The 18,816-nt window shown below is 34.3% G+C and overlaps 1 protein-coding gene across 9 annotated transcripts in view; it reads left to right on the forward strand.

Moving 5' to 3' along the window:
* Positions 1-18,816, forward strand: part of LOC127856225 (SRC kinase signaling inhibitor 1-like) — a 250,653-nt gene that overhangs the window by 16,486 nt on the left and 215,351 nt on the right. For 6 of the 9 annotated variants that reach the window (XR_008037915.1, XM_052392307.1, XM_052392313.1 and 3 more), the window contains exons 1-2: positions 13,126-13,487; positions 16,302-18,123. The exons of the other annotated variants lie outside the window; for them this stretch is intronic. Coding sequence is in view for 5 of the 6 variants with exons in the window: in XM_052392307.1 (XP_052248267.1) it covers positions 17,187-18,123 (937 nt within the window). In the remaining variant the exon portion in view is untranslated. Of the gene's footprint in view, positions 1-13,125; positions 13,488-16,301; positions 18,124-18,816 lie in introns of those variants that run through there. 9 annotated transcript variants of the gene reach the window in all.

Consider the following 18,816-nt stretch of genomic DNA (forward strand, 5'->3'; position numbering starts at 1 on the left):
GAAAGAGTTAAAAAAGACACCTCAAAAAACAATATTTTTTTAACTTGTGTGGAAGATCTCAGTTAGTACTGCTGCAAGTGAGTTGAAACTAAATTACAAACATATTTACCAGCATGTCAACTTGCACACCTCAACGTTTTAGTTTGGATGTAGTCTATATCGGTACACAGTTATGGCGGATAAAAAACAACATCTGTTTAAACAATTGTCATATGTTATCCAAAAATAATGCTGCTTGAGGGCTAAACCTTTCACAACCATATGCACTTATTCACCTCTATATCTTGATTAATGTGTGTTCAATATATTTGGAGTTATGGCCGTATTTTATCTGTTTTGCATGTATCTCAAAAAAGTGTAGCTGAAAATGTACAAAATGCCAGCATATAAACTTTACCACCTCCTTATTTTGGTTCTGATGTATTTTATGTAAATAGAAATATGTCCCATTTTTATACGCCCGTTTTTAAAAACGGGACTTATTATGGTTTCACCCTTGGCGGGCGGTGGGCGGGCGGCGTCCACAGCAGTGTCCGCTCTCTTATTAGCTCCACTAGCCAGGGGCCAGCGGGGCTTATGTCATGGTCCTGTGTCCGTCGTGCGTGCGTCCGTGCGTGGGTTAACTTTTTCTTTAAACATCTTCTTCTCCTAATTAAACTGCTGGTCCAATTCTGATGAAATTTCTCAGGAATGTTCCTGGGGTGAACCTCTTTCAAATTTGTTCTGATTATGCCCCTGGGGTCAAATTTGACCCTGCCCCTGGGGGATCAAAAAATTGAAAATTTGCTTATATAAGGCCTATTTTGTGGAAATTTTAAAAATCTACTCCGAAACTCGTCCATAACCATTGGGCCTAGGGCTACCAAATTTGGTATGTAGTGACATCTTATAGTCCTCTACCAAGTTTGTTTAAAGTATGCCCCTGAGGTCAAATTTGACCCTGCTCCGGGGGGTCAAAAAATTGAAAATTTGCTTATATAAGATCTTTTTTTGTGCAAACTTTAAAAAATCTTCTTGTCCATAACCGTATGGCATAGGGCTTCCATATTTGGTATGTAATGACAACTTATAGTCCTCTACCAAGTTTGTTCAAATTAAGCCCCTGGGATCAAATTAGACCGTTCCCCAGGGGTCACAAAATTGAACATATGCTTATATTGGGTCCATTTTGTGCAAACTTAAAAATCTTGTCCATAACCATTGGGCCTATTTCTACCAAATTCGGTATGTAGTGACATCTAATAGTTTTCTACTTAGTTTGTTCAAATTATGCCCCTGGGGACAAATTTGACCCTGCCCTTGGGGTCACAAAAATGAACATATGCTTAAATAAGGCCTATTTTGTGCAAACTTTAAAAATCTTTTGTTCATAATTATAGAGCCTAGGGCTACTAAATTTGGTGTGTAGTGACATCTTATAGTCCTCTACCAAATTTGTTCAAATTATTCCCCTGGGCTCAAATTTGACCCTGCCCCGGGGGTCACAAAACTGAACATATGACGTTTACCAGGGGAGATTACTGTGGCCGTGTGGCTGTGACCAACAACAACAACAACAACAACATCTTGTAAACATGAGATAAAACCCTGTCATTTAGTGCCATTTTAGATCAGATGGTGACTGCTTACAAAGGAATTGAAGTAAGAACATGTGTTATGAATGTTTTTCTTATAAACTGAAAAAAGTCGGCTTTTATTTAAAGTCGAAAGTGAACATATATCCGGATAAAAATATTTCGGATGACATGTTTATTTCATGTCTTTTTTTGTAGTGTTTAAACCAGTTTAATAATATCTTATTGATTTTAAAAACACAACTTCCATGAACATAATTATTTCAAGAAAAGTCAATATATGATACTGCATGGTAAACTCAAACTTTGTATCCAAGAGAAGGTGTTGGAATTAATGAAGTGCAATGTTCTTAACTATCGTATATGCTGCTTTTTAATAACTAATGATTCATTGTTCCATTTGTGAATCGTGACTCATGAATTGTGGATATGATTGTCAACGATCCATATATATTTCTGACCATTTTATAATTTTTAACAAGGTTTTCCGAAGGAAAAAACTGGTTATTAGATTGGCGAATGCGGGCGGGCTGGCTGGCTGGCTGGCTGGCTGGCCGGCTGGCGGGTGGGCGGAACAAGCTTGTCCGGGCCATAACTATGTCGTTCATTGTCAGATTTTAAAATCATTTGGCACATTTGTTCACCATCATTGGACGGTGTTTTGCGCGAAATAATTACGTCGATATCTCCAAGGTCAAGGTCACACTTTGAGTTCAAAGGTCAAAAATGGCCATAAATGAGCTTGTCCTGGCCATAACTATGTCATTCATTGTGAGATTTTAAAATCATTTGGCACATTTGTTCACCATCATGGGACGGTGTGTCGCACAAAAGAATCACGTCAATATCTCCAATGTCAAGGTCGCCACGACTAAAAATAGATTTTTTTTTAAAACAAACTTACAAAGGGGGTTAATTTTGTTTGTTCATTTCAAAAGTTCAGTTTGAGTTTTCTCCCTTTATCAGATTTTTTTTTCACAATGAAAACCTGGTTTTGTGACAATTTTGTCCCTTGTCTTAATATAAGTTATGAATAGATCTTAGAGGTCAAATGTATTACTTAATTAAATACATTTATAAATATAAAGAAATAATCTTTAGATTATCATAATATTCTCAGGCCTGTTGGTCTTAGGGATGTGTGGGTTGTTAATTATATTTTGAGATGATTCTTTACAAAGAAAGATGCTACTATTGTATTTGTTATAAATGTGTGAAAGGCTCTAAGAAAGAACCAGAAATGATTTACCCTTTACCAAACACTAACAGGATTTTACGGGTTTGTAGCTGACAACTTTATAAATAATTGTGATAAAAGGAGAAATTGCTCAAGATGAGCAACTTCTCCTTTTATCACAATTATTTCTACCCTACCTGATCATTTCCTTCATATTCCAAAACAATTTTATTGTCGTCTGTAACCTCTTTCAAATTGGGAAAGTCCAAAATGTGTCGTTTGGTAAAGGGTTAGGGCATTTTGATTCCTATGGGTCTTTGAATCTGTTTTAAATCAAATGCGTAGATTTGATCTTCAGCATCTAAAAATATCTTAAATAGAAAGAACGACAATATCTTTTGGAGAGATAAATGTACCTACGTTATAAGCAAAGGACCTGTGCAACAATTCCCGGGCTTTTTAGTCTGTTTAGTTAACACGGTAGTAACTTTTTCCATATATAAAAATGCTCACCCTTCCAACTTTTAAGCGCCCAGTGGGACGAGGGACAGAAAGAGAAAGTCACATGCTTGAGTACATTTCAACCAATGCGCATTGCACGTTTTTTTTTGCATAAAAAAACAGTTGAGCGATACAGGGCCATCATGGCCCTCTTGTTCAAATAGTTTTCATTCGATCTTCACCAAACTTGGTCAGAAGTTGTTTCTAGACAATATCTAGGTCAAGTTCGAATATGGGTCATGCTGGGCCAAAAACTAGGTCACGGGGTCACTTAGTGCATTTCAAGGATTAAGCATGATGTCCGCTCTCTAATTGAAGTTGTTTTCACCTGATCTTCACCAAATTTGGTCAAAAGTTGTGTCTAGATGATATGTAGGTCAACTTCAAATATGGGTCATGCAGGGTCGAAAACGAGGTCATGAGGTCACTAAGTGCATTTCAAGCATTTAGCATGCATGGTGTCCGCTCTCTAATTGAAGTAGTTTTCATCCGATTTTCACCTAATTTGGTCAGAAGTTGTGTCTAGATGATATGTAGGTCAAGTTCAAATATGGGTCATGCCGGGTCAAAAACGAGGTCACGAGGTTACTTAGTGCATTTCAAGCATTTAGCATGGTGTCCGCTCTCTAGTTGCAGTAGTTTCCATCCGATCTTCACCTAATTTGGTCAGAAGTTGTGTCTAGATAGTATGTAGGTCAAGTTCAAATATGGGTCATGCAGGGTCAAAAATGAGGTCATGAGGTCACTTAGTGCATTTCAAGCATTTAGCATGGTGTCCGCTCTCTTATTGAAGTAGTTTTCATCCAATCTTCACCTAATTTGGTCAGAAGTTGTGTCTAGATGATATGTAGGTCAAGTTCAAATATGGGTCATGCCGGGTCAAAAACGAGGTCACGATGTCACTTAGTGCATTTCAAGCATTTAGCATGGTGTCCGCTCTCTAATTGAAGTAGTTTTCATCTGATCTTCAACGAATTTAGTCAGATGTTATGTCTAAATGATATCTAGGTGATATCAAGTTCAAATATGGGTCATGCCGGGTCAATAACTAGGTCTGGAGGTCACTTAGTGCATTTCAAGCATTGAGCATGGTTTCCAAAACCTTCAAACGGGCGTATCTTGTGACAGTTTAGCACTCTTGTTAAACTGTGCCATGCATAACCTGAAAAGTATAGATGTTTGATGGAGAATACTTTTTATGCCCCCAAAGGAGGGCATATAGTGATCGCATTGTCCGTCTGTCCATCACACTTTGCGTTTAGGTTTCAAAAAATGCTCATAACTTCTAAGTCGCTTCAGATGTAACATTTATATTTGGTATGCATGCGTATATAGACAAGGTCTTTCCATACGCACACAAATTTAACCCCTTTGACCTTGACCTTGAACTAAGTGTCCGTGTTTAGGTTTCGAAAAATGCTCATAACTTCTATCAAAGCGTTTATTGGGGACATATGTCATCCTATGGAGACAGCTCTTGTTGAACTTAAAAATCATTATGTGCACTTGATCCATAATTTGTTCTGAATTTTATTTCATAATTGAAATTGTTAGACTAAAGTGAAATTTTGGTGCATCTGTGTCCTGCAGCCATATTTCTAGTTAAGAAAATGTTGGGTCTATTCCATTAATTTACGTTCTGGTGTAAACACGGCAGTCATACATCATATTTCCACTTATTTTTTCACTGGACGTGAGAATCCCAATGGTATATCTGGTCATTTACTCTGTTAACTCTGCGAGCTACCGTATGCAGTGAATTGCTCAGCAAGTGGCCAATAATGATTTTTATAACTCCGCCTACAATCAAGTTATCAGGGTCTCGCTTATTCAATCAGCCCTTAATTGGTGTCTTCAGAACCTTTAATGTTACAATGTAATTGATAACCATCAATTTAAACTAGGCCCCTTCAGTAACTTATCTAGGTCCGCCTCCTGTGTTCTTACACATAAAAAAAAAAAAAACGTATCATACAGATAAAACCATGCTCATGTATTTTGTGTTGATCTTTTGTCCCTATAATTCCCCAAAAATGATGGTACACATGTATAATTATCCCCTTGCCAAAGAATTGGCATTGTCCTGCTGTCAGTAAGTCTGTTTAAAGTTTCGTTGTTCATTTTAAGAAAATAATATCGCAAATTATTTAAGAACCTTATATAATACATGAAAAAATAATATTTAACTAAAAAGACATGGCAAGATTTTAATTGGTACTTGGAAATTACATTCAATCTTAATTTACATTTACTTGTTGATTGGTAGTTATCACTAAATATGAACAGAGCTCGATGCTCGCACATGGCATCACTTGATTCAGGCATGTTCCATGGGATTTCCCCCATCCCACAATTCACTTTGTATGTGAACTTGCAAAAATGCATGGAAGGTCTGTGGTCATCGCTCAAACCTAATACTTAAAAAGTTTGGCGCTCAAAATATGGCATGATACAGCTTCTGCAGACTGTTACTTTATCATTCAAATGGCAATTTAAAAAAAAACGTGCCTTTCATGGTTACCATATTTACCCAATGCCTCAAGCTCAAAGGTCAAGGTCACTCTTTTTTTTAAAGAATAATATTTGAAAAGCATTCTTAGCATAGCTTTACATTTATCAAACAGTCAACAATTTTATGATTTTCAAGTAAATGGTTTGAAATCTGTGAATGCACCAAAAGGAAGGCATATTAAAATCAAAGCATCCATCTGTCTGTCTGCGTGTCAAAGGTATTAGTTTGTTTATTTATAAGTCCAATATATTGATTATGTCAGTAAAAGAATTTGCTCAAAACATGAATACTTTATTTTCTATCAAGCTCTCAGGTAAATGGCAACCCCATAATTGTATACAATTTTCTTCACTTTTTGAACTTAAAATTATTTTTGTCAAAAATCTCTCCCTGTGTAAGAATTTAACCACAAAAGCATTTTTTGCTTTTTGTTCTATTTTTTCCTACCAAATCCCCATCCAAAAAGTTAATTCTGCTTTAAAAGACTCTTAAACAAGAAAGACAAAAATACGCAAGTCATGAATCTATTAAAGATTTATATATCCTGGATTGTGGCTTTGGAATAGAGTTTTGTGTATTGTAGAGCTAATCAGCTGTGCTGGTGCACCTCATCAGAAGTGTGGGGAAAAGCAATAAACCAAATGATATATGGGATAATTAAGATGGGTGGGAGATTTTTCCAGTTGATATTGTTTTCCACTTAATTGTATGATGTTTTGAATTGCAACAGCATCAACCACTCTATGAAATTGTAAAAAGGAAAAAAGCCAATTTACTTAGACATATTCAGGCAAGCAAATAATGTATTTATTGTAAAAATTGAATATTTAAAGAAAGTGTAGAAGATAATTGTTCTTAAATAGTATAGTTTCATGGATGTTATTTCAAGAACTGCCATTTGTTCACTCTTTTAAAAGACTTAAAAAGACTAATTTGAATTGTATAAAACTTTATAAAATAGCTAATTGGCATAATGTTCGACTGTAAAAAAAGGCGTTTCGTGCGCAAGATCCATGTGGCTAACTTGTAGGTCAGAGGAAACATTAATCTGATATAAAACTAATTACTATGAAGACTGAATGCAAGGTTTTGCATAAATATTTAAAAAATAATCCGTTAACGTTATAGTTTTTTGTCAAATAACCCACGGCTGAAAGTTTAGATGCGTAGGGATTAAATCATGAGTGCTTTGCACTCGTGATTTGAAACCACACATCTAAACTTCAGGCTGTGGGTAACAATTATTCGACAACAAACTTTAACGAACACAAATTATTTCCATTCTAACACGGTTTTTATTAGAGATTTATACAATGTATCTTATTTCTCTTGTGTACTATTTTATGTGAAGTTCCGTCCATAAAAATAACTTTCGGTTGTTCTGTCAATCAGATCTCTGCCCTCAATACTTTTATTCATAAAATACCAGATTATTACGCTGGTTGAAAATGTATCGGCATGTTTTGTTTAGTTACTGCGCGTGCTTTCAGTGTATAAGCTCCGCCCATAATTATTGCAGAATAACCCATAGACAATTTTCTTGTTTGTTTATATGAAATTTGGCATGTGCATTGTTAGAATTGAACATATTCTACATGAGAGATAGTATGTTAATTATACTTGGTTGTACACAATTACTAAGACTCCTCTCCTTGAACACCAGGCACCCTCCTGATGGCAATACAAGTATAATAAATTGTAATTAATCTTAAACAAATGAAAGCAGACTGGTTGTAAAATCCATGTACAACTCATTTACTCTAAAAGGAAAGCAATGTCTGCTTACTTCAAACGTGTGAAAGGTTTGTATTCACTGCGTGCAGAGAGACCTTCTTTCCTTCATTTTAATCAATATACTTTTATCATGAAGATTGCAGATTATTGGCAGAACCCTTCTCGAAAAAGTGCACTAAATGCGCATTTAATGCGCATTAAATGCACATTAAATGCGCATTTAATGCGCATGTTATTGGCACCGTATTTTTTGCTTAACAAGTGCATTTTAATCTGTTAAAAAAAAACACTTTTTACTAGTGTGTTTATACATTTAAGTGTATTTTTTTTCCACGAAATAATACACTTAAGTGCGTTTATTATGATAATAAGTGCGCTTAAGTTTATTTTTAAGTGCATTTATACACTTGAGTGTATTTTAAGACATACAAATAATACACTTCATGGTCAAAGTAAATTTTTTAAAGCGCATTAATACACTTGAGTGCATTTCCAGTCATTCAAATTATACACATTACAGAATTAAAAGCAAATTATTTAAGCGCATTAATACACTTGAGTGCATTTCCAGTCATACAAATAATACACTTCATTGAGTATTCAAAGTGAATTTTTGTAAGCGCATTAATACACTTGAGTGCATTTCCACTGATACAAATAATACACCTTACAAAATTGAAAGTGAATTTTTTTAAGCGCATTAATACACTTGAGTGCATTCCCGGTCATACAAATAATACACCTTACAATATTAAAAGTGAATTTTTAAGCGCATTAATACACTGGAGTGCATTTTCAGTCATACAAATGATACACTTTTTGAAGTGTTGGAAGTGAATTTTTTAAGCGCATTATACGCTCAAGTGTACTTTTCATCACTTCAAATTAATATGCTTAAAAATTAACCAAATTTAAAAAAAATTCCCAGCATTTTGAAGTCAGCATTCATTCTTTAAATGAAAGGTTAGTGTAAACACATACATAAAAAACAAAAAGTACAATTCAATAGATAAATACACACTTTTATTAGAATGTTAAACCTTAAAAAACAAAAACAAATGTTACATAAAAGAGAGGATTCAAACGGGCTATTGCCTATCTGGAATTAACAATTGAAAATATCAAGCTCATACCAGTGATTTTTCTCCCCCCTGATTATTGGTAACTGATTAACAGCCAAATACAGGTGGTTTCCACTTCAAAAATATTAAAGATTTCCCCTCCTTAAGCTGAAATGTTTTCCCTATCATTTACTAGATTTTTATATATTACATTAATTCCTTTTTAATATGGACAAAAGCAGTACATTTAATTCAATCATATTCTGGATCCTAATATAATGATAAATGAACAGTATTCATGAAATTTATATAAATCTATACCTTATTTTTAAGATCTTCCTTTTTTTGTTCATTATTGCGCTAAAACATGCCCTTCTGAGAGCCAGTACGTACAGGTTGTTTTGAATTTCCAAAGAAAATCACTGCATACATGCTGACAATATTTAGCAGCTTAGCCCCTGTCACTATATTTGTTGTTATACACTGTTCCTTACAAAGAATGCATTCATAAACAACCCTTTATAGAGCACTTCACCAGCTGATCAGGTCTGAATACTACTGTCATGGTCTGCGAGGCGCTTCTCGTGCATGATCTCATATGAGATCAGGTCCTGAAAGATATTTTATAATGTAAGTGTTAAATATTGCTGTTATGGTAATCTTGTTCAACAGTTGCTATAAATATCATAAATTTAAATCAAAACAAGTTTGTTGGCTTGTTGTTTTTGTTTGTTTATTTTTGCAATTTTAATCTCGTGATCACATGTGACTTAACGCTTTTCATAAATAATTTAAAGAAATTACGTTTGATAGAAAATACTGTTAATAAATGTACTAATATATGTGGTCTCCTTTGGCTGTGTGGACTGGTCGGAAGTGTGACTTCTTTGAATTGCAATAACCTTTATTATATAGTTTTACCTCTCAACAAATCCATCTTTTCTTGGTCAAGGACAAGCTACAGGGCACGGTTTCCCACTCCTGTTCCCCTCAAGTTGGCCTGGTATACATGTCCATACATCAGGTAGTCCCCTTTTTGCTCCCTTTTTTGGCAGGCGATGATGCACATTCTGTCCAATTGATCTTCCGATCAATGTAAATTTCACCTTGGGGTTTAACCTTCAAATATAAAATATTAAAGTTCTGATTAAATATGGGGGAAAGAAATCTGTTCATTAATGACAAGAAATAGGTATAAATAAATTTTAAGATGACAATAACCATAAAATACAGCCATAATAATTCAAATGGTGTTTTTTTCTTTAAAATTGCATTACATTTACTCATCCAGTTACATTTCCCAGTGACAATACATAAATATGATAATGATCATAATTAATTTAATTAAAAAGAGATGCAGAAATGAAAATACAAACCTGTTACAGCTGTTCTTCAGCATTCCAAAAAAACAAAAACGGCAGTTGTTGATCACTTTAACCACCCACTTTGAATCTTCTTTTCAACAAACTTATTGTTGATTAACACATTGTAGTAAATACACATTGTTTTCATCACACAATAGTTCATGTGCTGAAAGAATTTCAAGACATTTGACACTAGAATTAATGTTGCTGAATTATACCTAAAAATTTAGCTCAATTTAAGTTGCTGAAACCAAATTGTTTACAAAAATAACTGCCTGTGCTCCAAATAACTTGCTGTGCTCCAACCAATCAAAAGTGGTTTGTTTTCAAATAGATGGTCCCAGAACCAATCAAAATTCTATAAACACCCCTTTGTTTTGGCTAGATGGAGCACTGATAGGGATTAGTGTTTATGATGCTAATTGATCTCTTATCTGATCCTGATCTTATCTGATATTTATTGAATAATACACAGCACACTTAGCATATTATATTTAATTGTGAATATTTCAATATAACATACTGAATGGTGTTAGGAAATAAATATAATATTATAAATATTATTTAAATTGTCTTTTAAAATGTATGTTAATAGTCAATGTGGTAGACATTAATTGAATTGGGGTTAAATATCAGTGTAAGAAAGTTCAAATACTTGTTTTTTATGTTGTGAAGATATAATTGATACTGGCAAGACCACATAATTTTTTTGACACTTTCAATATTTTTAATTATTTACCCACAGCCTGATTTAGTTGTACTTTTCCCTTTAAAAGCTGCTCTACTGATTCACATATTTAATGAGCAGACAAATTGTAATAATAAGACCATAAACATTATGTGAAGATAAAAAAGAACAGTACAGTACAATTCTCCTATTAAACACTATATCTCTGTCCTTTAACTTCAGTTATTTGCTATAGTGTTGCTCTTTTTTATGAAGATGCACTAAAACTACACTTGTACAGAAAGAATTTTTTTTTTGCAAATCAGAAGATACACTAATATGCATAAAAAATGCACTTCATTGAAAAAATGCACTTATTGCATAAAAAGATGCACTTTGTCTACAGAAGATACACTTAAAGTACAGTAAAATACACTTAAAGATAATGAAAATACAGAAAAAATGCACTTTAGTGCACTTAATTGTGAAAAAAATGCAGAAAAAATACACTTTTCGGTAAAAATGCAGAAAAAATACACTTTTTAAAGCGTATTTTGTTAAAAAGTGTATTTTATTTTGAGAAGGGAATAGTTATATGGATATTTTACATTCAATTAATGACCTATATGTTTGATCATTACTAAAAAAATAGCTTGAAACCTGTAATAAAGTTAGCAGGTTCAGAGTAAATTACTGTCCTGCTCATATTATCAAATATCAAATTTGGAAAAAAAAGAAGGTACTTTTAGCAAATCTTTACGAAAGTGGGAGCTATATTTAATCCTCTGTACATTTTGAACTTTATAAACAATTAATAAATACAAATAATAGGTAACAGTTTCTGAGTTATCATTTGAGATGTCTGAGTTTTTCTGTGAAATGTCATCCATAGACACCTTAAATTGAGGCCTAGCTATTAATTGATGATGGATGGGGTGGTTCCAGGTAAAGGATACTTTGACTTGAATAGAATAAAAAAAACTGTGTCTCGCAATAACTGTTGTAAGAATGAAGCTTTTGCAATTAAAATTCATATTCGGACAACTTGTATTTTTAAGTACTCGCTTTTGATAGTGGGTGTTTGGGGTCGAGGTCACTGTTAAGCAATTTAGAAAAGCAGTTCCATTATAAACTGAAAAAAAAAAAAAAAAATCAACTTTATAGTTTTTCGGTATATTTGACTATAGCAGTTATTGACTTGGATTGGAACATCTTTCAGAAGTACTGGAAAAAAATTACACAAAAATTGTATCGATATTATGTGATTTACATTAATTTTAATTCAAACCTTAGCAAAATAAAAATGGTATCATTTCTTAGAATAAACACTTAAAATATGTTTTATGTAACATTCTTTTCTTCACCCACATGTTTAAAATGTCTTTAAAAGATATACATATATTACCAGTGTGTGTCTGATCGAAATAGTATTGCACTGAAATAATTCAATTATATTTAAGGTAAGAACATTTTTATAGTAGTGGGGGACATATTGTTTTTGCCCTGTCTGTTGGTTGGTTGGTCTGTTGGTCTGTTGGTTGGTTTGCACCAACTTTAACATTTTGCAATAACTTTTGCTATATTGAAGATAGCAACTTCATATTTGGCATGCATGTGTATCTCATGAAGCTGCACATTTTGAGTGGTGAAAGGTCAATGTCATCCTTCAAGGTCAGAGGTCAAATATATGTTGCCAAAATCGCTCATTTTATGAATATTTTTGCAATATTGAAGATAGCAACTTCATATTTGGCATGCATGTGTATCTCATGGAGCTGCACATTTTGAGTGGTGAAAGGTCAAGGTCAAGGTCATCCTTCAAGGTCAGAGGTCAAATATATGTGGCCCAAATCGCTTATTTTATGAATACTTTTGCAATATTGAAGATAGCAACTTGATATTTGGCATGCATGTGTATCTCATGGAGCTGCACATTTTGAGTGTTGAATGGTCAAGGTCAAGGTCATCCTTCAAGGTCAGAGGTCAAATATATGTGGCCCAAATCGCTTATTTTATGAATACTTTTGCAATATTGAAGATAGCAACTTGATATTTGGCATGCATGTGTATCTCATGGAGCTGCACATTTTGAACGGTGAAAGGTCAAGGTCAAGGTCATCCTTCAAGGTCAAATATATGGGTCAAAATTCAGGTTTTATGCTGTTTGCTGCTCATCAGTATATCTAAGGGTTGAAAATAAATCCTTTAGAATGTGAATCTAGAAAGGAAGGGTCTTAAAATGTAACTTTGTAAAAGGGAAGTACATATGCATCAAAGCGCATTTCTAAGTGGTAAAGGGTTAAACAAGCTGGTGCAGAGAGGTTGATTAGCTCAGGCAGACTCCCCCTTATTGATGGACATTTATGGGATAGCTTTAGTGACCAGCATGTCAGTTTAAACTGGGAATACATTGATGGTCAGATGGGTTGACATCGCCCGATAACAATACCAGTTCACTTTGAGTGATGAAAAGTTGAATATTTATCATTGTGATAAGGGCGGTTTACTTATGAAGAAATACTCGGGCTTTGTGACTGAATTATAATACCTTGCCTGATCACTACAATTCAAAAAGGTGTTTGTTTGTTTTTTTTATCAAGGGGATTTTTGAAATGACAGAATCTTGGGATTAATCATGCTCAGAAGTATTCAAAGCGGATTTGGAATATTTTGAGTTATTATGAGAGATTATGCGAGTGCATTAAGTATCATTGTTGCAGGTATTAATAGATTGTTATCAGACTTCGGCTGATCAAAGTGTGCAAAATTGAAATGATAATTTAATGCAAACCATTGACTTGCCTGTGATGTGGATAAAATGCAACGGATTGTGCAAGGTTTAAGTAGTTAAAACTAGTGATGATAGAAGGTGAATTGAATGTGAAGGTGAATGGAAGGTGAATTTAATTTTGTAAAGAGTTTTAAACATTTGTAGGAATACATGATTCAAAGTCAGTACAAATGAAAGTTGTCACAATAAAATTAAATTAAATTAGGCAATATGTTTAGTTAGGTGAATGTTAAATTGATGGTATTTGAATACAAGTTTTGTTTAGTATGAAGTGAAATATCATTAATAGGTTTTATAAATCTACGAAAACTTTGTGTTCATATTTTTATTAATATAAATGTCAGAATATTAGCATCATGTTTTTTTTATGATTTTAAATAAGAGTGGGATGAAGGTTATATAATGTGACACTATTTTCAACATAATATTAATTACATTAGCTTTATGGAAAGTGATTTATTTGCATGGTTTATAATGGAAAGCTTAGCAATTCAATTGAATCTTTTAGAAACTTGATCTATACCAGTAACTTAAATCCAACAGACAAATATTAACTATATAATACAACTGTTCTGCTTTTCTTTTTGTATCCATTTAATACATCCTGGGGGATCACAATAGTAATTATTAAACATATAAGAGAGCCAAAAGGCTTTTTGCTATCAGCAAAACATGGGCTTATGATTTATGGATTTGTTTAAAGGCTTTTGAAGAGCAGAGTATATGATTGGAGATATTTGTTTTCACCCTGATGACTTGGAAGGTTCAGTCAGTGAGGTGGTAAATACAATATTGGAGATAATATCGACAGTTTTTTTATGGATTTTATCTTTTAAAAGGTTTAATATGAGGAAAATTCAAGTTTATTTCGCGAGTTTTATTAAGGAAACTCCAGCTTGCATAAAAGTGAAGTTAATTGTTTCTTTAATTGTACACCTTTGAGGATATATGTTGTGTTTGTGTGTTTTATTAAGAAATATACTTCCTGTGGCTGCCTTTTGATAATTGCTGACAAAAATAATTTGATATTTCACTTAACTTTCAAATTTAAGATTTTACATAAATTAAAGAAGTGAGGCATAAGATTAATGTGTTTCAGTTTAGTAAATCAATAACTTTATGTTTTTGAAATGTTTCTGCTCTGTATGGTTCTGATACATCTGAGTGCATTTCTACGAATTGTTGATTTAGTGTTATGAATAGTTCATGCCTTGTTACTTTATATCTTTTGAAGGAAACCTTTATGTTTTAAGTAATTGTCAACTCCTGATTATTAAGAAAGCAATATTTGAATGTTATTTTGGGGTGACCGTACATTTTGTGCAATATTATTGTAAGATTATGTTAAGAGAATGTAATTCTGATATCTTTGATATTTTTCATAATTAAATAAATAATTTGTATTTGTTTCAGGGGGGGGGGGGGAGAAAGATAATTTAAGAGGTATCCTCATACTTAGTGCATATGAAGGTGATGAAGACTTCATTCAAAGGTCAAGGATAGCGCGAATCACCAGTATCAGTCATTTAATGCTTTATTAACCTTAAATCAGATTTTGTATATTTGAGCCGCGTTTTGAGAAAAATGGGCTTAATGCATGTGAGTAAATTATAAGTGTTGTCCCAGATTAGTTAGTCTAATCAGGGATGACACTTTCGGCTATTTTGGTATTTTTAGTTGCAAGGAAGTCCCTCCTTATACCTCAGTCACAAATAGACACCGATCACTGTCTGATCAGCGGCTGACGTATTTTTCCACTCATCGGGCTGGCGACCGGCCGATGATCGCACGGAAACTGGACCAATTTGTAGCATCGGGCGGCGTCCGGTTTAATTTTAAGTCTCACTTAAAATTTAACCCGACATTTGGCCCTGGAAGGAATCGAGTTGAGATCGAAACAAGATCGGATGATCAACGCCCGGGTATCACCCGACATCGGATTCATTGAACGTGTATCCGCTAAAGTAAAGGTATTTCCCAGATGCTCGTTATGATACACGTACTACTGAATCAGATGTCAGAAGCCGGGCGATAACTGTTTGTTGATCGTCCGATCTTTTTTCGATCTTGACTTGATTCCTTCCCGGGCCCGATGTCGGGTAAAACAAACTGTGATATAAAAAATTAATCCGGACGCCGCCAGATGCTACAAAATGACCCGATGTGCGTGCGATCATTGGCCTGCGCCAGCCCTATGAGCAGAAGAAACCATCGGCCGCTGATCGGACGGTGATAGGTGTCTATTTGTGACTAAGGTTTTAAACTTTGTCACTCATCGGACGGCGGACGACTCCAACAGGTCCAGTCTTCCCAATGCCTGGAGATTGGACACATCGGCCGGCGACCAGATTATTTGTGACTGAGGCATTACCGAAAATCAAGTTTAGGCGGAAAGTGTCGTCCCTGATTAAACTGTGTGGACTGCACAGGCTAATCTAGGATGACACTTTACGCACATGCATTAAGCCCAGTTTTCTCAGATCAAGACTCATTTATTTAATTAACCCTTTGCATGCTGGGTAACTTGTCGTCTGCTAAAATGTTGTCTGCTAAATTTCTAAAATAAGCATTTTCTTCATTTTTTTTCAAAGAATACTATCAGAAAAGCAAACAGTTTGGATCCTGATGAGACGCCACGTTTTGTGGCGACTCATCTGGATCCAAACTGTTTGCAAAGGCCTTCAAAATTCGGTTCCCGCACTGAAAGGGTTAAAGAAATAAATTCAGAAGAACAAGTATTCGTAAACTATGATGATGCTTGACAGTCTTTAACAGGATTAGATTTGAGGATGAGATTTATACAAATTGAAGATTACAAAACAAATATCAATCCAAAGTGTAATGATATACCTGAGATAAGGATATGAAAATGCAAAATTAATGATGTGTGTGACTCATGATTTTCTATTTTAATACTAAGATTTTAAAGGAAAACTGGTGATAAGGTATGATGTGAGCTTAACAATATAACACCTTGTTATTTGATAGTTCGTATTTGTAAGGCCGTAATTGCTTTCACTCTAATGGGATGTGCAAATGTGCAAGGTTGTCTCACAGAAGTGTGTCAACATCACGTGGATGTGTTAATTAACAGACATGTCTTAATCTAGAAAAGAAGAGACAATTTACTGACAAGAGACAAATCAAGATATATGGGGGAACTGATGGTAGAAGAGCAATTTCTTTAATTTGAATGCATGTTTGCTTGACTGAAGGATGAAATTTGTCACCATTGTTTAGTGACTCATTTCTAGAATTTGTCATTTATTGGACATCGAAGTCAAAAATACTGAATGAAGTAAACTTGATTTTATTGACTGTGCAGCTTTTATTGGATAATAGAGATACAGTGTTATGTGGTAATGTGAAAGAGTCTATAAATGTATGTAATTTAAATGAGTGCAGAATCTGTGACAGACTATAGGGAAAATTGATGGGGATTTGTAATGTAATAACTCAGTAGTTTTATTGGGTATTACACGTCTTGTGAAAGGATTGTTAATGAAACATCACATACATAACTGTGACTGAAATAAATTTATTCAGACAATGGTGTAATGGTGAAAGGTTTGCAGACATTAGCTGACTTAATAGTACGTCAAAAGGAGTGTGTGGTTTTGCTAATGAAAAGATGCATTTACAGATTTAGACGACCAACTTAAAGTGCAGACAGGCAGTATGACAGCTGTGTGATTTGTTTGAAGGAAATAACTATAAAGTTTGAAATCACATTGTACTGAGAAAAAGAGTTTAGGAAATATTTAAAGTATTTTATCTTCCCGACTTTAACATTTTGATCTAAGAAATGAAAAGATTAAGTCGGACCTTTGGATTTGGCCCCAAGAAGGGGGCTGAAAAAGTCCAAAAGAATAAAGGAGATGGGAAACCAAATGAAGACGAAATCGCCATTGAAAATGGGGATGTACCTTCACAAGGAATTAATGTACAAAGTAGTGAAATTAACACTGACAATGAAAACATTGGGGCCAAAGTTTTTGACATTGGGATTGATGATAAAACATTTGCCCAATGTACCAGCATGAAAGGAGAAAGCAATGACAGTGGAAGCATTAAACAAGTAGATGTATCAAAGAATGATGAGAGAAATGCTGATCAAGCAAGGCCCAAGTATGTTGTTCACGATACTGTAAAGTATGGACCTGTGAACTTGAAACGAGATGGAAGCCTCAAGTCTGGGAAGAATGTGGATGTAAGTTTGGGTGCAAATCCAGACACTCAACACAAAGATGGCAATAGAAATGATGATGGCATCAGAGAAAATGTGTATGAAGTGGTTAAAGATACAAGTGCAGATATGGATGGTAAGAAAGATGCAAGTGGTGAATCCGCCAACATAGTTGAAGTCAGTAATGAAAATATTCACAAACAAAGACAAACTGGAGGGAATTCAAAACAAGATAAGACAGAAACACATAACAGAAATGATGACAAAAATGTTCAAGACATTAATCAAGGTATTGGTGACTTTAGAACATGGCCAATGAAGCGTAAGGTTCTGGCAACATCTGATAGGGGATCTCCTAACAGTCTGAATATGGATTCGCATGATAGCAAGCATTATGTGCAAAGTGTGTCAAGCGAGGAAGCCATGTTACGGGATATAAGGGACCTAACTGCAGGAGTATCAGGGAGTCAGGGTGGGGATGAGTTTTCAGAGATGGGGTCCTCCGTGACAACCCTTGGGTCGTCTGCAGAGGAACTTTTGAAAGCAATGCTAAGAGGTAATATATAGTTTTTTCCACACTTTTATAGGTGTTGCTGCAGTTGTTGTGTACTTTAATGTGTGTTACCTGCAATACTTTTTAGTTCCCTACCGCTGAAACCAGAGAGGGACTTATGGTTTGCGCTCTGTGTGTCTGTCAGTCTGTCACACTTTTCTGGATCCTGCGATAACGTCTTCATATTTTTTCATGAAACTTGAAACATGGACAGATGGCAATATGGAGATTATGCATGTCATTTCATTTTTTTCCTATGTCAAGAATTTTGGTTGCTATGGCAACAAATAGACTAGAAATATTGCTGAAAATGGTGGATCCTGTAGTTAGGTAGGGGACCTCTATTGCTTGGCAATAGTCTTGTTATTTCTGGCTCATTTTGCACAATAACACACCAAATATAACCAACGCTTTCAATGTTAAAAATATCCTGAAATTGTGTTTATGTTCTATAAGATTGTCAAAAGATGAGAAAGTCAACATTGCATTGATTTCATCTTATTTTATCTTGGCTGAGTGGTATGAGATGTAAACATGCTTTATGGAATAATTGTACACATTTTATGGCATACATCATACTGGTATAGGTGTTATATGATATAAAAGGTCTATAACACCACATGTTGCAATGATACATGCATATTATGCTTTAAGGTAACGAATTTGTCATTCAGTATTTATCACCTTGTTGAATGG

Source organism: Dreissena polymorpha, chromosome 13 (assembly GCF_020536995.1).
Source record: "Dreissena polymorpha isolate Duluth1 chromosome 13, UMN_Dpol_1.0, whole genome shotgun sequence".
In the NCBI taxonomy this organism is placed as follows: Eukaryota; Metazoa; Mollusca; class Bivalvia; order Myida; family Dreissenidae; genus Dreissena; species Dreissena polymorpha.